Here is a 26,280-nt window from a genome sequence, read left to right as displayed (position 1 = left end):
CAGAAAATGTAGCTTTTTCCAGCTATTCAATGAAGAACACCAGTCACCTACATGAAGAAGCTCTAACAATATATTCAGTGTATCTAATACTGAGAAAATGAGTGAAGTGGGTTTGCTTTATTAAACTTAAAGTCTCCATAGGAAACAGGGACATGCCTCCCTCTTATCCAACCATTTTCAGACCATTTTATTAATAAGTACTACCGGTATGTGAAACAACAGCTTTAGGCTTATATTTGGGAGTCAATAATAGGCTCCAACTGTAACTGATTTAATAGAGTATAGGATATAAAAGGCTACATATAAGCGAGAGAAACATACAATGCAAATAGACTTCAGTATTGGATAAAACTATGGGCATCAGTCACTGTCCATCCTAAAAATAGAGTGTACTGTACAAAGCCAGCATGTGACTTTTATGTCACAATGCCTATAAATATAGATAGTTCAGGTTATAAATGCTGGCAATGGAAGTCATAGCACAAACTTGTAACACAGTTAACCCAGGAGTCACTCATATATAAGATTGCTAGAACAATTCTGACCCTTTTGCAATAATGTCATTGCTTAAGTAACTTAAAGACTGGCCTTTATTTGATCTTCAAAGACCCTGCATGCTGAAAAAGACCATTGCAGGCTATTTCAATAGACAACTGCATGATGCATGTAAGACTATTCCAGAGATTTATGTTTGGAACAGAAACAGAAAACTTAAAACAGACTCTTTATAGTGATAAATGATGCTACTCTGCCTAGTTGTGGTCAGTAAAGAAAAACTAGAAGCCTAAGCAACAATAAAGCATACATAGGGGGTTGGATCCCTTGCATCCAAACCTCCGTAAAGTAAGAGCTGAATCTGAACCCACTTTGTTTATTCAAAACATCTGCATATACAGCTTGGGCTGTTGGACATGCAATTTGCACATGCAAATATGAGGGTTTTTTCCCCCCAGGTAAGCAGATCATTTTGCTCAGCTCATCTGTTTCGTGGACCTTTTAAAACCTACCCTGCGTGTTTCAGTAAACATATCAAATGATCATGACGAATTATTTAACCACGACGAAGTAGCTACAAAGTATTCTGCCAAATGCTCCTCTCAGCTGTACTCATGCAACCCCACTGAAATCAATGGGATTGTTCTGCTGGAACTCCGAGGAGAATTTGGCCCTTTATCAATAACTGAAATTCTAATAAAAAAGATGTAAACTAAGTGGTTTCACACATCAAGTACAGCATACAGGAGTAACTGGGAACATGAACAATTCCACTTATGAGAAATAAAAAAATGTGTCACTGTCTGTTACCTAGACAGAATGCTTTGCATTCTGTTAACAAATGGATATAGTTTCTAATCAGACCTTGATAAAAAACCACTATTATAATTAATTATACATATATAAAAGTAAGGCAAGAAAACACGATTTTATTTATTTTGTCTCTATCACACAATTATTTGTCTTCTCTTTTATCATCTGTGTGTTTCACAATCATGCACAGAAAGAGTTTGTGCTATTAGTACAAAAAGCTTTAATGCATTTTTTGGGGGGGAAGGGTGTGCCCTGCCTAACTGAAGCTCCTTCCCACAGGCTCTGAGTGGAAGGGCACTTGCGCAGACACAGAGGGAGAGTATGCGCTCAGGTTATCCTTAACAAGAACAACGCCTTCTATCTAAAGTAAACAACTCCCAGTAACAGTCAGTGCAAAGAGCTGCTCCTCACTGGACCACACCTCTGTGTCTAATAAGCAAGATTTTTTCACTAATGACCTAAAATTGTTTTGTTTTGTTTTTTACTGCATCAGTTCACGTTGAACTCTCAGTAATATAAAAGAAGGAAGCAGCTGCACAAAAGCCAAAAGTATCAACCAGTTAAAACGCCCTTAGAATTCATTGCACGCAAGCACAGGGGTAAGTTTTCAAAAGTAGTTCTTAGCAGTGGCAACCACCCGACCTGAAATCCCTTCAGCCCTGGGAAAATGAACCCCATGATCATGGAAATCTAGAGCTTTGAACATTCCAAAAACAATTTAAAGCTTGGTTGATTACAGGTGGATTTGAAACCATCTTTAGACTATCTCACTTCCTTTATGTTCTTCTTACACTCTCATTTTCCTGTCTTATTTCACACTCCCCTATGCCTAGAATGTCTTCATTCAGTATCCTCTCAGAACACACTTCTTAAGGCCCACAAATGCTAATCCATGTTAATACGCCATTATGACTCCAAGCTACATATGTTTAAAGAAAGCTATACGTTACCACCTTGGAGACAGTGGAAAGGGCACTGGACTGGGAATCAACAGATCTGAGTTCTAGTTTCAGCTCTGCCACTGACCTATTTTGGGGCAAGACACTGCCTCTTTCTGTGCCTCAGTTTCCCCTTCTGTGTAATGGTGGTGATAACTCCATAGATTTCAAAGCACTACAGAACTGCTCAGCATTATAGCTGTAGTTTTCTGGGTATCCCTGTGCATTCTCATTGAACTTTTACCTGTCTCTTTGGGAAAAGGGAGAACGTTTCAAATGCAATTACAGTAGCAAGGATTTAGATGTGTGACTCCCAATAGCCTGAATGGATGTCAGCTAACAGTAGCTAGGAACACAGCAGAGGAAAGGACCACTAAGGAAAAGTCATCTGTGGTTAGAGCAAGGAGCTCTAAGGAGTTACGAAGGGTTAGAGCAAGACCCTTGGGTTCTATCCCTGACTCTGCTATCGACTCACTGTTTGACTTTGGTACATTACTTCATCTTTCATTACCATGGTTTACTCACTAATACTAAAGTTTCCCTTCCTCACAGTGGTCTTAAGAGGCTTCATTAATGTTTGTAAACCATTTAGTGACCACTGGAGAAAAGGCTCTATTAAAGTGCAATCAACCCTGTGATGACAGAAGCAGTTCATGTCACCCTCCCGAGACTCATCTAGTCAGCAAAGACGAAGGCCTCGGCTACACTTGTGAGTTACAGCACTGTAAATCCTCCCCCAGCGCTGTAACTCACTCCCCGTCCACACTGAAAGGGAACTTGCAGGGCTGTATCTCCCTGGGTACACTGCTGCAGGTACTCCACCTCCCTGAGAAGCATAAGAGATACAGCGGAGTGGCTACAACTCTCCCCTGTGAGTGTGTACCAGGAATCAACCTGCAGCGCTGTATTGATCACCTTGTCAAGTGACCAATCCTCTCCATTGTTGTGACCAGCTGCAGGAATGCGGAAGTGCCAGTTTCAAAGCCCGTACTACAGAGAAAAAGCAAACAGTTTGCTGTTTGCTTTGAGTGAGTGAATTGAATGAGCAGGGGCCGGGAGTTCGGAACGTGCAAAATAGAGAGCTGACATGCTCCAAAAAGCACTCTCTCTCCCCCCACACTCCCTGTCACACTCCACCACCACCCCCATTTTGAAAAGCACGTTGCAGCCACATGAATGCTGGATAGCTGCCCATAATGCACCACTCCCAACACAGCTGCAAATGTTGCAAGTGTGGCCACACCACTGCACTGGCAGCTGTCAGTGTGGGCAGACTGCAACGCTTTCCCTACTCAGCTGTACGAAGACAGGTTTACCTCACAGCGCTGTACAGCTGCAAGTGTAGCCAAGGCCATAGCTGTTGGCTGGCTTCTGAGAAGTAATGTCTACCTCACCTCATCAGAAGCAATGTGGAGCCTCTGAAGGAAGAGTGAAAAGAGCTGTGTACCAAAGCGCCCTGCCACCAAGCACAGCCAGCCCAGGGATTAATTGGCACTGCAGGGAGAATAAAATCTGGTTCCCTAGATTAGGGGCTCACTATTCTGGAGGGGTATCATTCTCTAACAAACACTTCTGGCCAACTCAGGGCCTCAGTGGGAGAGAAGAATAAAGTTTCAGTGGGAGGGTGGCACGTTGCTAAATCTCAATTCACATCACTCAATTTCCTTCTTGCTCTTACCTTTGGCTATTCTCACCCCACAGGATAAAACACATGTAATAATCTAAAACTCTCCTTGAGGCAGAAATAAAACACTAAGGACTTAATTCTCATTTATATTAAAACCACTTTACACCATTTGGGCAGCAAAAAGGGGCCCAAAACTATTAAAAAGGGCCAACCTTCATCTTGTTTATATCTATAGTAAACACAACATAATTCAGGACATTTTCTTGGTGGAAATGCAAAATCACAAGCATCAATTTTCTTCAGATAGTCTTTCTTTTTGTTATAACATTAGCAAGGACATTGTTAATATGACAAACAAATCCTTGTTTCCATGTATTTACAGTGGTCATTTAATAAGACCATAGCAATCAACAGAAATACAACTGTTCAATACATCTCATAAATAGTGTAAAATAGCTAAGCTCACAGTGGAAAGAAAAGTTATCTTTCCAATTTGCTATCCAAACAATAACAGCCTGAATTTCCTTCCAATAGGAAACCCATGGAAGAATCAAAGGGTAGGGAGAGAAACACCTTAAGGATCCTGTCACTGAATGAGCTTCAAATTATTTTTTTATTAGCAACAGCCTCCCACACGGATTAGATCCCAAGTGCCGCAAATTTTTTGGGACCTGCTGGAACCACAGGCTATACACATGGCAAAACGCCGATCAACTTCAGTGGTACCAGGATTTCACACCCAGGGTCTCTCTTTCAACTCCAAGGATAATTCAATTGTTTAAAAAAAAAAAAAAAAAAAACCTAGCATGCTTCAAATTGGACATTTGAAGCACAGGGTTAAAAAAAATAATCAAAATGTGACATCCCACCACAATCGATAAGAGTACCCCACATACTACCTATACAAAGATACATGATTTGGGAATTACTCCTAACCCACAGTCTTTTTCTCTTGGTATCCGGAGATTGAGATATTTAACCAATATAAAAGAACTAATATAATACATTTAAAGTTTGTAATAAAATTGAAATGAGAGGGAAATATTCTTAACCCTGCTTGTAACTAAGTTTTAAACATAAAAAAGTCTTTGTTTTTCAAACATACCTGTCATTCTAAATAAATAGCTTGAGTTGGTTGGAAAGAGTTCCAAAGAAAAATGATGTTAATTTATTCATTTTATTTCCATTATATACTTGAAACACTAGAGAAAATAGAATAGAACACCTGAACTTTGCATCATTCCATGCCCACAGTCCCATTAAAGTCAGTGGGAGTTTTGAATGTGGATCAATGACTGGTTCATGCATTAAATGTACATTTGCTTCTGTTCAGTGACTAAAATATTATGTCCATGTTTAAATATTTAATATATTATACCTTTAATTTCTCCAAGGAGTTCACTTGTATTTAGTCTTTCCATTTTCTCCTTCCAGTCTTTAGAAAGTAGTTTTTCCATGCAAGATGAGTCTATTAAAAAGGAAAAAAAATACTTAATACAACTTTATAGATTAGGAAGTGTCTCCTTTAGCTCTCCAAAACCATACTACCTGATCTGTCTGAACCAGATTTTCAAAGGGGAATGAACTTGAGGCCAAATGGTCTTTCATCTACTTCAATGTAAACCCTATGTAACTCCATTGAGGGTAATGGAGTTTTACAAGGATTTACAAGGATCTAAATGAGAGCAGAACTTGGTTCAGAATATATGCATACCAATTTACATATATATATTGCCACTCCATGTACAAATTTTATCTTTTGCATTTGAAAATGATTGCACATTCAAAAATATAGTTGAAGATTTAGATTTTGGAAATTTGGCTCACTGTGTTCATGACAAACACATTTTTTTACTCATGTCAATGCAAAAGTTATTATCATAATATGTTCACCTATCATGCTGGAGATACCTGAAATTGGACATTCACCTATATGGAAGGGGTAACAAGCAGCTTACAATGAAAAATATGTTCCTCCCTGAGCCCTTGTACACATATGCTCACGCACACAGCCTGAAAAGGATCTATGGTGAGGAAATGCGTTTTTTCCTTTAGTAGTGAAAGTCAATTTCCTTCCATACATATAAAATCTTCAAAGTTGCCTTCCTACATAGGGGAAATTTCTTCAATATTAATAATCCATTTCCTGGCTTAGTTCCTTATAGAATTAGGGTCGAACCAGAACACCAGATTCTAAATTCCACTGACGTTGTGGAAGTCTGGACCCAAATCTGGAGGGCAAAACTATTTGGAGAGTAAGTTGAATCAAGGCCCCAACTCAAAAGCATCCCAAAGCCTGGGGAATCTGGACATCTGTGAAGCTTAGGGATGTTTCAGTTCAGGACTATCTATTATAAACTAAGCAAGGAAAGTGAATACTCTTGATAAATGTTCACCTTTGGATTTTGAATTTGTGGCATGGTCCCCGCTCTAGTTTATAAACTAAGCATATTTTCTACTGGTTTATACCCCATGCTAACTTACCCGTGCCAATAGAGTTACACAGGATGTAAATCAGTACAGAATGGGATACAGTAGAGTACAGAATTTTACTCCACGTATTTTATGTTGTTAGACACCCTAGGAGAACTTTTCTTTCCAAGACAACAAGAGCAAATGTGTTAGCTATAAATTAGAGTTTGAATGATCTATCAAAATCTGATTTGTTTTAAACTATGATGTTTACTGCATAATCCCCACTCCTCAATATTTCTTTTAGTAATTTTAATTGTGCAATGGGAGAAGAAGTACTGCAGGATTCTCCCTCAATGTGGTAACTTGTAATGGTGGATGAGAAAAGATTGTTAGAAGATAAACAAGCTGAATAAACAAAGGTAAAGTGAGTCCTAGATAGAAGATGAAAAGGATCTCTCCATGAACACAAAGCACTGATGAAAACAATTAACATTTGTCCACTGACTAATCAATCAGCCATAGAATGGATGGAATCCAGCACTCTGTTGCAAGATGGGTGATGAAGAACGGGTGCTAACTATCACAGCCAAGCTCTGAAGTTCTTCTGACTAAATGAAAGTCATCTTCTTCCCATCAAGAATAACTTTTGCATTCTCTCTCTTTCTATTTTATTCCAGTCTCACAACCTTGAACAAGCGAGTAACCAAAACTGTATCTTGCATGAATACAGTATTGACCTTACAATGGCCTGTGTCCATCCACATAGTTTCAGATTGTTTTTAATTTACTGAAGTAGCCTCTCATTACTTTCTTTGAAATATAGATATGAAGAAAGCATTCATGCCATGTGTGTTTTTGTTTTTTACGGTAAAGTCATACATAAAAGAAAGCCTAAATGTGAGAGTGCAGCAGCAAAACTTCAAAGCCCTGACTGTCAAACATTATTATTTCAAATCAGCTTTGACTTTTTGAGACTTAATAAAACACTATAGTATACGGTGGCATATTTACAGCACCCATATCAATGATCAACTGAACTGTCTTACTGTTGCAACCTTGCAGTGCCTTGTTGTTTTTTTTTATAATAAGCTTCTTTCAAAACATGTTGTAACAATACTGTGAGCTGATAATTATTACTGATATGAGTTCTAAAACATGACTTGTTTGCATACAATTCTTTTTGAATATATACATTACATTGTGACAGAAGACAAAAGCACATTGATTTATTAATAATGATTGCAAATGCACTGTAAATTCATAAACAATGAATGGAAATGTATACAGAAATGTAATTCAATCAAAGGTACATGTGACATATTTTTCTAAGTGCATGTAAAATATATTAGAACTCAAGGAAGTGTTGGAAAAGCCTGGGGGGAAATATCAGACCATACCTAGCACAAGAGCAAATATTTCAAAGGATGATATAACTCTCAGTAGATTGTCGAACTTCCCATCAGTGTTACAGAAAAAGAGTCCTGTATAATTAAGAGCATGACAATTCCCATCCTTATGCTTTATAGTAATGTTACAATGCACATTATAATACAATGAGATTTCACTGAACATAATGTGTATTCATTATGTTTTAGCAAGCTCTGGGAATGTCTCAAAATGTGAAACTTTTTCCATCTTCACTGTGGAGCGCATACTCCCTAAGCCATTGCTATTACACGTATTCATTTGTTTCCAACTCCACAATAAGAGATGACAGTATTGATTGGATCAGGCTAAGTCAAGTGGGTTTGGAGGCCTCAGACAAGTCAAGGTTACATGAGAGAAACAGTCTGTAGGGAATTATCTCATTCAATATATTTGTTAAAGGAAAAAGGTTTTTTCCCAAAATCCAAACTACTGGTAAACAAGAGTAATAGTGGCTCCCTCTTCTTCTGTTCCTTAACTTCACTTCGACTATGTCTGTACTTAAACTGCTAGAGCAGCACAGCTGCAGCGTGGTGGCACTTGGGTGTAAACACTGAGGCCTTGGCTACACTTGCAGCTGTACAGCGCTGTGAGGTAAACCTGTCTTCATACAGCTGAGTAGGAAAAAGCGCTGCAGTCTGTCCACACTGCCAGGTGCCAGCGCAGTGGTGTGGCCACACTTGTAACATTTGCAGCTGTGTTGGGAGCGGTGCATTATGGGCAGCTATCCCAGCATTCATGTGGCTGCAACGTGCTTTTCAAAATGGGGGGGTGGGGTGGATTGTGACAGGGAGTGTGGGGGGAGAGAGAGAGGGGGCTTTTTGGAGCATGTCAGCTCTCTATTTTGCAAGTTCCGAACTCCCGGCCCCCTGCTCATTCATTCACTCACTCAAAGCAAGCTGCAAACTGTTTGCTTTTCTCTGTGGTACGAGCTTTGAAACTGGCATTTCCGCATTCCTGCAGCCGGTCACAACAGTGGATGGGATTGGCCACTTGACACGGTGATTAGTACAGCGCTGCAAGCGTTTACACTCACACCCGTGAGTCATAGCCACTCCGCTGCAGCTGTTATTCCTCTCGGAGATGTGTAGTACCTGCAGCGGTGTACCCAGGGAGATACAGCACTGTAAGTGCCCTGCCAGTGTGGACGGGGAGTGAGTTACAGCGCTGGGGGAGGCTTTACAGTGCTGTAACTTGCAAGTGTAGCCAAGGCCTCACTATAGCACCAGGAGGAGTTCTCCTGTTGCTATAATTAATCCACTTTCCCAAGAGGCAGTAGGTAGGTCAACAAAAGAATTCTTCCATTGACTTAGCACTGTCTACAGCTGGGGTCAGGTCGGCTTAGCCAGGTCACTCAGGGATGTGAATGTTTCATACCCCTGAAAAATGTAGCTGGGTCAACCTTGCTATTTAGTGTAGACCTGGCCTGAGAATGTCTTGATTTTTTTTATGTGACAATAGGATTTCACTAGTTCCATGATGATCTACTAATGATTTGACACCAAAACAACAATGAAAACAAAAACAACCCATTATGCATCTGAAAGAGGAGGATTTGCTTTGGTATTTCACATAAAGGAGAAAAACCTGGTTAGAAAAAGCAATTCAGAAACTGCAAGAATTTTTCAGTAAAATGCAAGATTTTGTTTTAAAAAGATCATTCAGATGTTGGTCTAGTTAGTGCTACTGACTTTTATACCACTACCAATGGCATTATTAGATTCAGCTAAAGAAATCTGTTTTTCAGAAAGTGAAGTATATTTTACTATCTAGTGATCGGACTTAATTTGTGTGTGTGTAGCCTGGTAGCACCTTTCACTAACTGATCCATCTTCAGGTGTAAGAGAACAGCTTGATTACATGCCTTTTGTGAATTCTTTGCCCTCTAGATTTCCTTGAGATAAAGAACCACTTAGCATAGCTCTATACCATTATAATCATAGTCTTCGTTCTTGGTAATATGTATATTAAAATTAAATGCAAACTGTAACATTTCAGCGTTCAGCAAGATGAATTTCATTCACTTTGAAAGAATTAGCTTTTATAATCTGATACCAATTCAAACTGAAATGAAGAACTTCACATTTACAGTCATGACTTGATAAATAAAAAATATAATTTAACCATAACTAACAAATGTAAGTGTTGGATGATGCTGTCTATTCTTTTTTAATGCAATGGTGTAAAGTTTGTGTAATGTTACTAAAATAGATTCTTTGATGCCATATTACTCATTTTCTTCTTTCAAATACAAATTACCCTTTTCATTTTCAATAAACTTTAACTAAAAGAAAAAAGGAGGGTAACAATACAGAACTAATCAAAAATCAGCCTGAAGGCTCAACATAGAAAGTTACAATGTAGTGTCACGGCCTCCTCTTCATAAGTAACTTGGTTTCAATCTTCCTGTCACCAGTAAGTTAGGTCAAGTGAATCTCATCTCATCCTTCTCAATTTCCATATTTCCATCCTAGAGTAATTAATTTTCATGGTATAACAGAACATTTAAAAATAAGACATTTGAGATATTTTGTTAGCCAATGCACTAACTTCTTTGACTAGCATTTCAAGATTTTGTTGATTTACTATGCCCTCAACAGCCAATTTGATGGCGAATGCTACTACCACCAGCCATGTACACATAAATAAGATAGTAATTGGAAAGAATATTACTTAAGAACTAGAAAAATTAACAAAAGAGAAAGGTATACTTACTACAGATGGTTATTATTTCATCCCTAGGCTCCATACTTCACTCTGCCATTGATCTGCTATGTGACCCCAGTCAGCACACTTCACCTTCCTGTGCGTCAACTTTCCTTCCCACCCTTTTGTTTCTCCTGACTATGTACACTCTGACATCTCAGGGGCCGACACTACATCTCGTTATACCTATGTCTACACTTGGAGCTGGGAGTGGGATTCCCAGCATGCAGAGACATACTCATTCTAGCTCTGCTTGAGCAAATGTGCTAAAAAATAGCAGTATAGCTGGGGTAGCCTGGGTGGCGGCTATGGCTACTTGCCCCGAGTACATATCCACCTGGACCCTCTGGGCACTCACTCAGGCAGCTAGCCCATGCCGCTGACCATGCTACTCCTGCGATGCTATTTTTAGCATACCTGCTCAAGCAGAGCTAGCCTGGTATGGCGAGGTGAGCTAGGAATCACACCACTCAGCTCAACTGTAGATGTAACCTGTGTGTTTGTAGAGTGCTGAATACAATGAGGCCCCAATCTTGGATGGGATTTGTAGGTATTACGGTAATACAAACAACAACAATAACTGATGCCTAATGTAAACAAATATTTGTAATCTCAATGATAATGGAACAGTAGTTCCTAGTAGAAATTCTTGCCTAATAGCAATAATGTAAATCCAACAACTGACTACCTCAAAAGCAGTTTTCTTTAGGACAGGGGCCAAATGAATCTGCCAGCTGCTACATCTTTGGTCATGGTGACAAGATTTCCACAAAATGATAAAATTAGAACTGAGAAGTTGGTTTAATAAAAGATATTACCTCACCCACCTTATCTCTCTAATATCCTGGGACCAACATCGCTACAAACTACACTGCAAACGAAATTAGAACAGTAAGAGTTTGGAGTGCTCTCTTAAATTTAATTAAAACTCTCCAAGCGCACTAAAAATAATTAGGCCTTAAAATGGGCTGGTTTTACCCTGAACTCTCACACACTCCCTGACTGGTCTAGCTCTCACTTGAAACTATGTGCTTTCCAAATGCAAACTCTGGTGTACAAACACTGGTGGTTTCCAGGCTTGCTTTCTAAAATGAGCCTAATGGAAAAACAGCAGCAAGTTTGCAGAATGTACCAATCCAGCCTAGAATGGCTTGTTTCAATAGAGTTCAAATCTCTGGTAACAGCTTGATGCAAACCCCTACATACAAAGAAAACTGTACATTGCTTGTACCACCCACCCCCATCTAAAGACAAGCTTAAGATACAGTTCTGACCTTTATTTTTTTATTTATTAAAAGGCAAAACCTTTAACCCTGCAAATGTTTTTGTTCTCCTAAAATAACTCATACAATGTTATATTCCACACTATTTTTAGAAAAGCAACAAGAGAAAGCACGCTTTTCCCATACAGCAGGGCACTGATATAAACATCAACACAGATGCTCTGTGAGAGAAAGCTGGACTTCTCAGGCACTTGATCATTAAGGAATGCACCAACTGTTTTAGATAATCTCGTGCCAGCTCCAGTTCTACTCCACACTCCCCTCTGGGAGTGGCCAATCTTGCCCTGCTCCTAATTTTTCATTTTACTCACTCCTCCATCCTTTCCCCTTCTTCTTTCTTTTTTTTCCCCTTTTTTCTTTTTCCAGAACAGAAGGAAAAATGCATTGTGCACCAAGCAATGCAAGACTAGAATCACTTCCCCAAACAGAGCAAAACTTTTAGACAATTAACCCTCCCCTCTTCTTTCAGATAAATTACTAAGTATAAAATGCAATCTGTTTCCTTTGTTTACTCAATATGAACAATTTGTAAATGACTCAAGGATAAAATTCAGAAAATGTTGTGCTAAATTAGAACCATTATAAACATGCTAATGACTGCTCAACTAAACATGCTGGATCAGTGTGAAGAAATATATTTAGTTCCTGTGAAATCCAGTTGTATTGCCTCAAAACTATTTGGTCATTAAATTGTATATGATTACTCCAGGAAAATGTTAATTCCATGAACATTGCACTAGATGATACACTGTGTATGTCAAAAGGAGCTTTCTGAAATGTCAGTGCAAGTGCTTAGATGCAATGTTTTGGCACATTAGTAGAAGAAAACTATATTTTAAGCCTGTCAAAATTACATATACATTTGATTCTTCTACTGTAAGTTTCCTTTCCCATTATGGGGTGTACTTTTCTGTTAGATAGGCTTTATTCACTGAAATGTGTATTACTGCTTTATTTGCATTACAATGATGGCACACAGTACATTTTGTGTAATCACCTTTTTCCCAAGTGCATGTACCTCTCGTTTGCTTCCCAAAGGAACATGTAATGTTAGTAAAAAGACAGTCTGAGACTTTATACAACAGCAATCAGAGATACTTAGGGAAAGGGAGTACAATTTACTTGCAATTCTTGAGCAGATGATTACATGAACTGACACTTTAAAGGAGTATTATGTGCCTATTTTGCTCTCTCCTACCATATTCCTTATTAGTTAAAGTAAATCAATCAATAGGATTTTATTTCAGGGAGCGGAGGGTGTCTCTTTTGCTAGCAGGTGGGTATCTAAGGATTCAAGTGTGGGCAAAACTTGGTCTTCTTTCATTCCCTTGACTTCAAACCCTTTCCTTGCAGACCTCAGCTATAAGACTAATGTTTTACTCAAACTAGAAAGGAAGAATATACTAAGGCAATTTCTCTACTGGTGTAAATTGGAGCCGCTCCAGTGAAATCAATGGAACTGCACCAATTACCAGCAGCAGAGGATCTGACCTCCTGTTTCCCCTAATAATCGCAATAATGCCTTCCCATGAATTGGGATGCTGAAAAGTACAGCTATTGTGAAATTAGAGAAGACAGATATATTTGGCCATATAGTTTGTCACACTGCCAGTGAAGCATTGTTTTCTTGGGAATTTGTTTCAGTCTAGCCTTAGATGACTCAAGCAATGGGGCTTCCACAAATTCCTTTGACTATTCTGTTCCACTTGTGAATAAGAATCACTGTCAAAATTTCTCCGATATTCAGCCTCCCTCTTAATTTCATTCCATCACTCCTAGTTATACCTTTGCCACTCTAAACAATTCACTTCCATCTGTGGTGTCTACACTGTTCAAAAATTTAGAGGTGGTTGTGACATACCACCCCATCCCATTTTCACCTAAACAAGCAATACAGATTTAACTCTTTTAATCTTTCCTTGTGAAACACCACTTACATCACATGATCTACAGAGTTGCAGTGCCTTTGTACTACACCTGAACTTCACCAGCACAGGGAGAAGTAGCTTCAGAATGTCTCTCTCAGCCTACACTCTGCTCATAGAGTACTCAGCCAGCACTGTCAGTGAAAAACATCATATAAGAGAAACTGGGTCAGATTCTCTGCTCCGTTAAACCTAGTTTAACACACCAGTGAAGGATTCCCTCTGAACTGGGGAATTCCTTAGTGGTATAAGGCTGGCTCCTATCCCATCCATTCCCTATGGGTGCATGGCCAGGGAAAAGGGGCATAGTTGAAGTATCCCTGAACTTGGCAGAGCTCCAGCTTCAGGAATTGCACCTGTCGGCTACTGGCAGTTAGTATAAAATATAGTAGACAGGGCCAACACCCTGTGGCCCTAGGATTGGGAAAATATGAAGGTGGCTTTAGCCCACCTTTTTCTCTCCATCCTGACCTTACACAGAGTACAGTTCAGCCAGTCCAGAGACTCTGGGCCATAAAATCTTTAGCACTTTTTCTGGTGATGTCATGGAAAACTGCCACATAATATTTATCCATTTTGATTAAAATAGTCTAATTATTTTGTTTTACATCAAGCAACAACCACCCTATTTCCTCTTCCATTTCTTAAGCTTTTATTATTATTATTATTATTCAGTTAAATTTTGTGTCAGTGGACAATACTAGAGTGATAACACTGTAATAAGTACTCTACCCTTAGAGTGCTAGCTACTCCATTCTGTCTTAACCCTGTTCAGGAAAGATCCCTCATACCTTCCTTCCTAGTCTTTATTCCAATTCAAATCCTTGCCTTTTCTGTTCCAACTACCAACCAGGATGCTAATTAGTGTTAATTATGTGGTGATATTGTAAAGTGGACACTTGCTTATGAGGAAATATACCACTATTACCAGATAATTTCATGGAGGCCACCAAACTGATGCAGATGGCAATGACTGTGTGGGATACATTAACTAATGATCTAGAACAGAGGTGGACAAAACTATGGCCTGCAGGACTGTCCTGCCTGGGGCTTGAGCTCCCAGCCGGGGAGGCTAACCCCGGCCCCTCTCCAGCTGTCCTCCCTCCCCCGCAGCCTCAGCTCGCTGTGCCGCCAGCGCTCTGGACAGCAGGGCTGTGAGCCTCTGCCAGGCAGCACGGCTGCGAGAGCTGTCGGCCTGCCCCAGTGCTCTAAACTGTGCAGTGGCATGACTGGCTCCAGCCAGGCGGCGCGGCTGCCAGTCCTGGTGCTCTGAGGGGCATGGTAAGGGGGTAGGGAGTTTGGATAAAGGGCAGGGGTCCCAGGGAGCAGTCAGGGGGTGGGATAGAGGGTGGGATCCTGGGGGGGGGGGACGGTTAGGGGTAGGAGGTCCCGGGAGGGGGCAGTCAGGGGACAAGGAGCAGGGCAGGTTGGATGGGTCTGGGGTTCCGAGGAGGGCAGTCAGGGGGCCGGAAGTGGGAGTGGGTGGATAGGGGGCAGGGACCAGGCTGTTTGGGGAGGCACATCCTTCCCTACCCGGCCCTCCAAACAGTTTCGGAACCCCGATGTGGCCCTCAGGCCAAAAACTTTACCCACCCCTGATCTAGAAGGCTATAAGTTCAATTTTCTAATATAATATAATATAATATATTTCTTGTATAATACTTTATATCCAAGTATCAGGCACACTGTCTTTTACTCTTTTCAGTAGAAATTTTGTAAAACTGAAACAAAAAGGTTATGGGCAGCATATGTGCTGTAGCACCCCTGGCTTAAAGTGGTTTCCATTATATATGGGTTTACAGTTTGGTTCAATGAGAATAAGAATTGTTCCACCACCCCTGATGGGCAGGTTTGGGGAAAGAAAAAAGTAATGGATGTTAAAGACGGGGGGAAAATCTATGTGGCACAATGATGTTCTTTCTTGCCACCAATTTTGATGAACAGAAAAATGGTGGCTACTACTAAACCGAATAGTGCTCCATGGAAACTCTAATAGCTGGCCATCCAGCAGGTTATTTATAAGTAAAAAAAAACAGATGATTCAAAAACCCCATGTATATTTTCCACCCAAAAAAACATATTCTTCACGTTACCTTGATAAATCACTAACAAAGAATTGTGTAATTAATAATTTGAAGGATTTTTTAAAAAATTCTGTATAAAAAATCCCTAACTCAGTCACACCACAGAATATCCTGAAATTAAAATAATCTCACAGCAAAAGGAATTTTCCATGAATAGAACCCCTTAAGGGTTTTTTGTATGTAAAAATATAACATGGAAAGAACAAAATAATAAGCCCTTGATGTGAAATGACTTCAAACGAGGATGAGAAGGAATGAAAACAATAGTTAGAATCTCATCTTTATTTACCATTTCCCAAGGTCTCCACGCACACAATGTAGTTCCTTACAGGACACTACAATACTCTGGTAGTTATACAACTCGTGTATAGTAGTCAAGTTTTCAGTGAAATCTAGGATAAGCAAATCTTTCCTTAACTAATACCAAAGGATGTCTTAAACCAACTTTAATAGAACCTTAAAAGATTTATAAACTTTAAAAACACCAAGCAAGTTGCCATGCTTATATGCACGTCAGGAATAGCAAATACTTTACTACAAATCTATGGAGCAAAGAGTTCACAATTTCTCAGGGCCCTGCATTCCCTTTTCTGAGTTGTAAATAGCCTTTCTTCTCCTGCAGCTTCCTCACTCCCAGTAAGAAATGGGCAACTGAGCTCTTGAGAATGGTGTTGAGGCATGCACTGAGCACTGTACTGCAGATGACTAAGACAAAAAGCCTACATATTACCTTTGAGTTTCTTTGCTTTTGTTGATTTAATCCTGACTCCTACCCATAAATGATTAAACTGATGCGTTGAATTTTGGCAGCATAACTCCCATGTAAGTTAATGAGAACTACGTGGCTGAAAACCTACTCATGGACTTTGAAACATATAGAGGTTAATGTTATTTTATTATGTATTTATCCAAATATAAAATGCACTCTAACAAAGACCAAATTTTGAGGGGGGACTGTCACAAAATTTCATGCCATCAGAATAAACTCTAAAGCAGAAAACTGTGCTATCAAGTATTGTTATTTGAGAGATTTGAAGTACCCAGAGTGGGAAATATTCTAGTTAGAATGTTGAACTGGTTAGCATGTTGTGAAAGCATAATATTGTTTCACCACTTAAAATATATTGTCATATGTTCAATGGCATAAGGGAGGGGTGCTGATTTGATTCCTATTTGAAATTCACTGAGAGCCATATCTTTCATTCATAATTCTAAAATATTCTTCTTGTCATTTATTGAGAAGTTTACATCTAAAAATTGGGATTGGCTCTTGCAAAGCCTTACCACCTTGAACAGTCCCAATGAATTCTTTCTAAAGCCATGTAGTTTGTAAAATATATATATTTATACATATAAACCTTATGCATAAAATTTAGTATAGTTATAATAGATTGTAACAAATATTTTAATATGACACCCGTTTAATACATTCAAGTAAAGGAAAATATACAAGGACTACATTATTCCATCATATATTATCAATATGTTTTACTAAATATATAGCTCTGAAACCAAAAAGCATATGGGGCAGTCCCTCAGCAGGTAAATTGTCATAGCTCCACTGAAGTCAACAGGATATACCACACATATCAAAGTTTAAACTCTGATCTGACAGTAGACTTCTGCACACCATGGAAAGCAACTACCAGTTCTCAATGTGTTGTGGGAATGCTGGAGCTGTCTAGCAGAGGGTACACATACGTTAAAATTGAGATGAAATCTATTTTATCCTAAGAGCTCTTGGATGCCTCACAGTGGCTTAAAACCACAACAGGATTGTCTTAGTGGGGTTTTTCTTCTTGAAGTTATCCATGGAACTCCCTATATTTGGACAGCCACATAATCTTTGTCAACTAATCATTTTTCTAATCTCTGAGCAATTAAGCAGCATTAACTCCTGTACTTACAATAATGTTAACCTTACACACTGTGAGTTATCACAGTGACTTAAATAGAACAAAATGCAGTATATGCAGTTAAGCACATGCATAACTCTGTACAGGTTTGGGGCCTCCAATTCCACTACCAATTCATAGCTACTAAGACTTTTTTAAAAAGCAGTTATTTATGGGCAAGGTGTAACTCACACCACCCTCAGCATGGCTAGGCAGCGGACATGCTGTGACTGCAGTTTATTATCCCCTCCTGTCAACTCTCCACCTGTTCTCTCATATGAGTAGACTGTAAGCTCTTTGGAGCAAGGACTTTTATTATATGTGTATGTACAGTGCTTAACACAATGAAACCCTAATCTCTGACTGGAGCCTGTAGATACTACTGAAATACAAATAATAAATAAATATCACCATCATCTTGCTTAAATTCTACCCCAAGTCAATGGTGGTTGAAAACTATTACCATTAAGATTTCGGTGACCTATATTATATGGAATAAACTATTGGACTTTGTTCACTTCATCTTACATAGGTGCCTACATCATACAAACCACTATCTCAGCTAGAGCAAATCTGCCTCTGTGCTGGTGTCCAGACCAGAGAGACCAATGATCAATGGACAATAAGCCCATATCCTGTTCTGTGGCAAACAGAAAGAACTTCAGTTCCCAGTGCTGTCAATAAACATGAACAAAAAATTCACATAGAACTTTTTTAAGCTGTAAAATTAGATTGTCCAAATTTCCCAAGTTCAGAAGGGACTTCGGCTCAGCTCTGCTTGTTCCAGAAGAGTAAAAACAATAGAAAGTAAAGCTTTATTTTTAGAAACAGCAATTCCTTTAATTTAAATACCCCAGATCCAGATGCAGTCCAGCTATTGTCTACTGTGAAAGCTTTCCAGTTGATATAAATAATGTATTTACTTCCTCAGCAATATGTAAGTCCCTAATGGGTTTATTATCCTGTAAGCAGTGTTGTAAATCTGACCTTTGGTACAAAGACAAAAAACTAAAATCTCCCCTCTTTGCAGAGATAGTTAGCAAACCCGCTCAGCACCTAAGATTAGGTGATATTACTCATAGATTATGAGCCTGATTTACCATTGCCCTGCACCTTGCCTAGTCATTTACGTGAGTTCAAAGTAATTCTGATTTGATGGGTTTTTACACTGATTTTGCACTGGTGTAAATGACTACACGACATACAAAGCAACGGAGAATCGGGCCTTAAAAGCATAACATTCTGCTATTTATCAAACAGCTGGCCAGAAAATGAGCAAACATTACAACCACTGAGCTTGCATTATGCTATTCTTGTGATTTTCAAATTGTTATAGGAACTGCCATACTGGATTAGGCCTTTGGTCCACCTAGTCCAGCATTTTGCCTCTGACAGTGACCAGTACCAGCTGTTTCAGGGTAAGAGTCCCTGCTGTAAGCAGTTATCCCATAACCTGCATTCAGTGAAAGTTTTCTCCTAACCCCCAATAGTTTAACATTGATTTATGCCCCAGAAGCTTGAGGGTTTATATCCCTTTCCAAGCCCATGTCTGTTTGTTTTTATATTTATTATTATAGCTCTATAAATTCTTGTTAGCCATATAAACGCCTCTCACAAACATGCTGCTCAAAACTCTCAAGGAAGCACATGGTCATGCACAATGTCAGGGACTTTCATATATAGCCTGAGAATGCCAGCAGGCTCACAAACGTGGCTTCGACAAGCAACAAAATCCTTCAACAATGGGAAATCTCCAGGAACAGAGGCCATTGATAGAACAAGCTTGCTGTGCCATGATCTCACTCTCAACAAGAAAAAGGTGTTAAGGGGTATGCAAGATGAGCCTGAGACCACAGGGTCCAGCTGCCATTCAACCAGCATCAAAACACCAGCAAATAGGCTTTTTCCCTCTCTGAAGAAGAGGGGAGAAAAGGGGAGCAAGTCTGAACAGTTTGTTTAAAACACAAACCATTGAATACTATGAAACGGAAGAGGCAGAAAGAGGCTGGAAACTGGACACAAATAGCCTCAGAGAACTCCTCTGTCTGGACACAGATGCAAGTGTGCAGGCCTAGATCCTGTGCCAGTCATTCCTTGATGTAGGAGGCATTTCAGGTGCATGACAGAGTGATGGGGCAGTGTAAACATGCCTGGCTCAGTTCTGAGTTGCATCAGGACCAGGGCTGACCCTCACAGATATAGGAAACCATAAGCAGATCCCTGACCACCTCCCACACTCATTCTGAACTGAGTAGATAGTTAATATCTGATAGCTCTATACCATTGTCTAATTCCTCCCACAGGCTGCCCCCTCCCCCACACTCTAATTATCTTGTCTTAAGCTCACAAGCCTGGTGAATTTGTCAAAATCTGAATTAAAAATCTGATCATCATTAGTAGGTTCAGGCGAAATTCTAGACTGTGCTTTGGAGCAGAATGGAGATAGTTTCCACCAAAGTACTTCAACTACTATATGGAGACACCAAGGGCCAAAGTTCCAAACGAGGGTTCAGTGAAGCCTGGCCACAAAAAAAAACCCGAACCACAATGTGTAAACCAGTAGTTTCACATCGAAGTACCCATTAATGCATCAGCTATCAGCATTGTCGCACAAACATTCTTTTGCTCACTCAAAGAACAAAAGTGTTTGAGGGGTTGTTTTTCAAGCACATCTATTGCAGCTTCCCTTGAAATTTGGCCCATAACTATTTTCATGACAGGACAAATTCAGAGCTGGCAGAAGTATCCTTTTGGCCTGATACATTAGGAAGTTTGTTTGATTTAATTGTGACTTTTGTTTCATAACTGTACTTTCTGTTCTGAACATACCTTCTAAATTCAACGTCCACAGATAGCATTTGTGGGAACCTAAATGATAATGATTATAACTAGGATGACCAGATAGCAACTAAAAAAATGGGATGGGGGTGGGGGTAACAGGCGCCTATATAAGAAAAAGTCCCCCAAAATGGGACTGTCCCTATAAAAAAGGGGCATCTGGTCACCCTAGTTATAACAGCTGAAAAACAATCAATGAGAGCATCTGTGGTACAACCAAAACTAAATTACTTGGAAATAATAATCATTATGATAGAGTTACACCTCACACTGAAGTTACCTTCATCAGGACTGGAGCACTGAGCCTACTATTGTTTTGTTATTCATGGTTATGTGAACAGATACCTCCTGAAAACTAACAATAAATACTAGATACTGATGAATAATAATTTCCATACCATGGAAAACAAAAGTGGATGTCATTGACAGTCTTTATTTTATGTTTTTACCGGTAGGTAAGTTATTGTTGGTTGGAGCTTATAATAGAGAACACCATTGGAATCTGTACCTCTTACTGTTAAAGAGGTAAAAGAAAGCTTATTAACTATGCCCAATTTATTATGTATTATAGGCCCGATTATAAAGAGAGAGCTAGAAGGGACAAGCTGTAATTCAGATATGCAGTGGCTGTGGCAGGGTGTCTAAACCCCGCATTGACAGGGAAGAGGCTAGAGGAGGCTCCGTGTTCTAAGGTACCACCGTCCCTCCAGCCCAGCCAGTCATGCATGGAGAATGCTGCAGTCTGCAAGGGGGAAGTCCTGAGAAGGGAATGGCTCCTGAAGCAGCATGTGGAACTCCCACACCAGAAACCCCTCCTGCTCTGCAAGGAGTCCAGCAAACTGCAGTCACAAATCCGAGAGGAGAGACTGACTCTGCTACGTAGCCGCCAGTGCTTCAGTAAAGCTGCTACCCATGCACCCCTGAAGTAAAGAGATGCCACTGACCTTTTTGCTTTTTGTTGCCCATAGGACAGATCTGGACTTTGTGTTGATTCTGAACTTTTGCTTTTCCCACCTGTAAACAAACTAAGCAGGCCCGCAAGGGTGGGGCCCAGTGCAAGGACTAAGAGGCTGTGGCCTGTATGGGGCTGATCCTGTAGTGGTAACTGGGCACGGCAAAGGGCCCCAGCCCAGCTATGGAATGCCCCAGAAAGACTCTTTTTACAGTGAACCGCCAACAAAACACTCACTTAACCCTTCCTTGATTGGAGAGGGCTGGCTGAGGTGATTTTTTTCAAAGCTTGTTACTTTCAGAGAGAGAGAGAGAGAGAGAGAGAGAGCACTATGTGCTGAAATATGAAAACAAAATGTGGCTGCACTCAATTCTTATTCACAAATAATAATAAACATTTTAGGAAGTTACTGGCAAATTCTGTCTTTTGTTTTGAATCATTTTTTGTGTCATTTTGTTTAAAAGTTTCTGGAAGTTAGTTATGTGCCGACTCCAATACAATAAAGCACTGACACATGTGCATGAGGCTTAAGTGGTTTTCTGCACTGGGGTCTTAGCGCACTGGAAGAATTTATGTTGCATTTGTGATGTTGGCATCTTAAGTCTTTTTTCTCCAATATTTTTCTTACCAACATATTTCCAAAATCAGGGCAAAATCCTGCCCTAACTCACCAGCAGTGTGCTGACAAATGCTGACTGAAGTCAATGGGAGGACTCACATGTGTAAGCATTCCTTGTGACTTGTGAGATTTAGACAGAGATAGAACAGAAAGGGGACAAGCAGAAGAAAACAGCCACACACAGCACTAACCTCTGCACCAATAAAAGGTGTGGCCCCTGCAGTGCCTATTGCTAATGGCAGCTGGGACACAGGAGGTCTCAAGCTTAGGACCATGGAGTGCTAGTAGGTACATTAGCCAGTCCCTCTTTTTACTACTCAAGAGAGCAAAGAGAGTGATTCTTGATCTGTGTCTGGTTAGTGGACTAGGAGAATGGGGCTCTCTATTAGAAATGGCCAGAAAATGAAAATCCTTTCCTGCCAAAAAAAGTCAGAGTTTTTTAAAAAGTTTGTATCCTGAGCCAGGGCTCGGCCTCCCTGCCTCTCCACCAGCTCCACTCCACCAGCCCCAGACTGCCAGAAAGTGTGACTGGGAAGAGGCTTCCAGAGGGGCAGCCATCATTTCAATTCTCCCAATGGAAAATTGAAAGTTTCTAATAAAACTGAAATGTTCCCACAGAAAAATCTGATTTTCTGAAAAGAGGCTTTTCTGTTGGAATATCATTGCCTACTCCACTCTACTCCCTATGTTCCCTTCCTCCCCAGCATAGGTCAAGGGTTTGTGTTTTTCTTCACCATTTTGGCAGGATAATCTCATGTGGTGAATGTATTAGAACTCCCTCTATCTGGCCTTGAAGACTGACTACAAGTTGGGACAAATGGTTATTTATGGTTTGGACCTTAGAATCATATAAAGTGCAGTCCCTTGTAGGGATGTCAGTCAAATTCTTCCTGAACAAAAGGCAGCAGGGGACACTGCCTGAAGCTGCAAATTTCTGGATAATCAGAGAAGCCCTGTGGATGCTTTTTTGAAGCCTTCAAAAGGTAAAGTGTGAACCACTTAAGCCAGTTTTTTGGGTACCTATCTAATGCTGTTAATATTTTCTTGTATGTTTAATAAAAGTTATGGCCAATTGCCCTTACCAAATTGGATTTGCCTTGTGTCTTACTACCCCAGGGCTGTGGCACTAACAATATAATGTTGATATAAAATCTAGTGAAGAAAGAGATCATTTATAAATAATCTATGAGTACAGCCTTCCTTTGGTGTGTGGGTATAACTCCCATTAACACGAACATGAGCTACACGGGCCTATTGATGGGTGAATTACACCCCTGACAGAAGTGCGGTTTTTTGCCTGATGGATTTTCTTTGATGAACTTGTTGGCTACTGCACAGCCATGTGTATGTATTTAAGTATTTTTTCAGTGTGTGTATGTATGTGTCTACAGTGATGATGTCAGTTTGACTAAAAATGCAGATAAAGCATTTCTGAAGCCAAAGTGGGCCAAAGCAAATTTTTCCCACATAATCCTTGGTTTGGCCCTTATTTATGAAAACCAGAAAAAGTTTGAAAGAGGAGGGGTTCCAAATTGGTTAGCCCAACAAAAAATAAAAGTGAGGATACTTTCTGAGGGCTTATTTTATAGAAACCGTATGCATGACTTTCACTTTCTAGAAAGTGGTTTTCTCTTGAACACACATCAGAACCATTCATCATAATATAATTGCAAGTTGTCAGTCAGAGCCGCACCCTTCATGCAGTGGCAGGCCGCCAACACATCTGTCAGAAACACTCATAAGCTTCCGTGTGTTATTGTAATCCTCTACAAAAGGAACAAGCCCATTCAGCCAGTCCACATTTTCCAAATAGAACAATGACTTACCTAAGCACCAAGCCTGTCAAAATTATTGCATTTATCCTACAAGCAACACACTGATTGTCAGGTGACCAAAGACTAAAGAACAGACTATCTAAAAACGAAACAAAATTAATCCTTTTGTGCGAGATATTTTTTTTAAAATGTATTCACCAAAGCCATACACTGTGAATACAGCAGTGGTTCCTAGTCTATTTGGGTAGAATTGATTGGTGAGGGTGAACGCTTGTGCCCTGTCTGGATCCCCCACTTCTGCCACCATAATCTTCCCTCTTTTTGTCTCTCCATTTTCTCTCTCCCAGCCTCTTCTGTCTCAATTCTACCCCTACTCCTCTTGTTCATGTCTATTATTTTCTGCTTTCCTTGAAGGCCACATGCTGTTCAAGATGAGGAAGAAACATCTGTGGGGGTAGCTCCAGGGAGGCAGGTCTTATTTTCTTGTAGCATTTATACGTATATAAATGAGCATGTGCAGGCATGAATGCTTTGGGGAATGAACCAGTGGAATGTATTTTAATTCCCTGCTTCCATTGCCGCTCTTGGATTCCCCATTCCCTCCTGAGAAGAGTATGACTGGCCCAATGTTTAGAGACACAACAGATTATGTAGGAGGGCAGTGGCATATATGCTCCAGTCTAGCCCTCACTGGGGGCAGTGTAGAGTCACATCAACCCAGGAGGAACACCAGAGAGAGTATGTCTCAGGGAGCGAGCAGGTGAGCAATGGATAGAGTAGAATGCCAACCCACCATGTGAACCTGTGTATGGAGGCAAAGCCACCATGGCTCTTCCTTGTCCATTTTTCAGTGATTTGCAATCAGGAGCTAGTGCAAACAGTCCCTACACACTTCAGAGTGCAGTGTCTATTGTCATGGGAGTCTGTGTGTGCATCCGCACATTATATAGTGAGCAAGAGCCAGCTCAATCTGGCCCAGAGAGAACGTGTACACACACAACATACACGTGTATGAAAATGTGAAAGAATATATGATGGCCGAATCCGTGATGAAATTTATTTTCAAGAGTGAGTAGAAGAAGCATTACGCACAAGTGGCACAGTCATGAGTGAATTATCCCATCTCTCCACACAAATGAAGGTAAAAGCCACAACACATCAGCCATCACGTATAGTCCACATACAATGTTGTTTGTTTTGTTTTATTTGCCCACTGTTTTCATACTCTGGATTGCTGTAAGGCAAAACTGAAAATTCTTGGCCTATATATAAATAGAAGGAAGTGAATACTGTAAAACAAATAGGTGAGTTAAATCATCAACTCAATAAATTACAAAAATTAACATGTGGAACATGGCAGACTATATGCTATATTCAAATCATATGCTAGTTATGTACTAAACTGTGCCATGTGCATTAGTAGGAGAAGAAAGAGCAACTTAGAGCACAAACTCAGAGGCCACTTTTGAAAACCAACTGTCAAGAGAAAAGCGTATGTTTTTTCCCCCACTTGCAATCTGCTATGTCTCTCTGCTATATCAGAGAGATTTCATCAAACCTATAGAGAAATGTGAGAGACAAGGTGGTGAAGAAATATCTTTTCTTGGACCAATTTCTGTTGATGAAAAAGAAAAGTTTTTGAGCTACACAGAGCTCTTCTTCAGGTCTAGGTCCGATGTCCTGGGACCCACATGGCTACAACATCTGTACAAACAACTAATGAAATGTAGCATTCTCATAAGATCACAGCTGAAAAATACATTTCAGACTCCATTAGCTGCCAGTGTATTTGCAGCTATAATACTTGGTCCTGCTTCAGCACAAGCATGTCCCTTCCAGCCCTACATTTCTATGATTCTATAACTGTGTGTGTCTGTATGGCAATATAGTAATGAGCATGCACATGTGTACACACATGCACATATCACAAAAACACACCCAAAAGTAAGTGGGTGATGCCTTATTTCTTATCACTGTGAGAGTTAGGATTGCACCATTTTCCTTATAGGATATGCTCAGGAAGGTTTTTTTTCCCCCTCATTTATTTTTTAAACTTAGTAATACCAATGACAGTGATCACTTTTCAGGACAAGGTTCAGCATTAACTGTCAATAAAGCATAGGACTGGGAACTTCTATTATTGTTGTTCTTTTAAATCTTAGATTACGGTTAATGCACAAAATGCCCAGGTCAAGGTCAGCTTTTGTGATAGGTGCTGCATAAAACACACAGAAAGAAAAAGTCCCCAACCAAAGGAAGCATACTTAGTGGGGGAGGGATAGCTCACTGGTTTGAGCATTGGCCTGCTAAACCCACGGTTGTGAGTTCAATTCCTTGAGGGGACCATTTAGGGATTTGGGGCAAAAATCTATCTGGGGATTAGCCCTGCTTTGAGCAGGGGGTTGGACTAGATGATCTTCTGAGGTCCCGTCAAACCCTGATATTCTATTTCTATATTCTATACAATCTAAGAACACAAAGACAGATGAA

General features: G+C 40.0%; 1 protein-coding gene across 17 annotated transcripts in view; it reads right to left on the bottom strand.

Moving 5' to 3' along the window:
* Positions 1 to 26,280, bottom strand: part of SOX6 (SRY-box transcription factor 6) — a 462,971-nt gene that overhangs the window by 199,540 nt on the left and 237,151 nt on the right. For all 17 annotated transcript variants that reach the window (XM_054026307.1, XM_054026306.1, XM_054026304.1 and 14 more), the window contains one exon: positions 5,252 to 5,341. In XM_054026307.1, the coding sequence (XP_053882282.1) occupies positions 5,252 to 5,341 (90 nt within the window). The remainder of the gene's footprint in view (positions 1 to 5,251; positions 5,342 to 26,280) is intronic.

The sequence above is a fragment of the Malaclemys terrapin genome, chromosome 4 (genome assembly GCF_027887155.1).
Source record: "Malaclemys terrapin pileata isolate rMalTer1 chromosome 4, rMalTer1.hap1, whole genome shotgun sequence".
Taxonomy (NCBI): domain Eukaryota; kingdom Metazoa; phylum Chordata; order Testudines; family Emydidae; genus Malaclemys; species Malaclemys terrapin.
The sequence above is the reverse complement of the archived record's forward strand: the minus strand, read 5'-3'. Positions and strand labels throughout refer to the sequence as shown.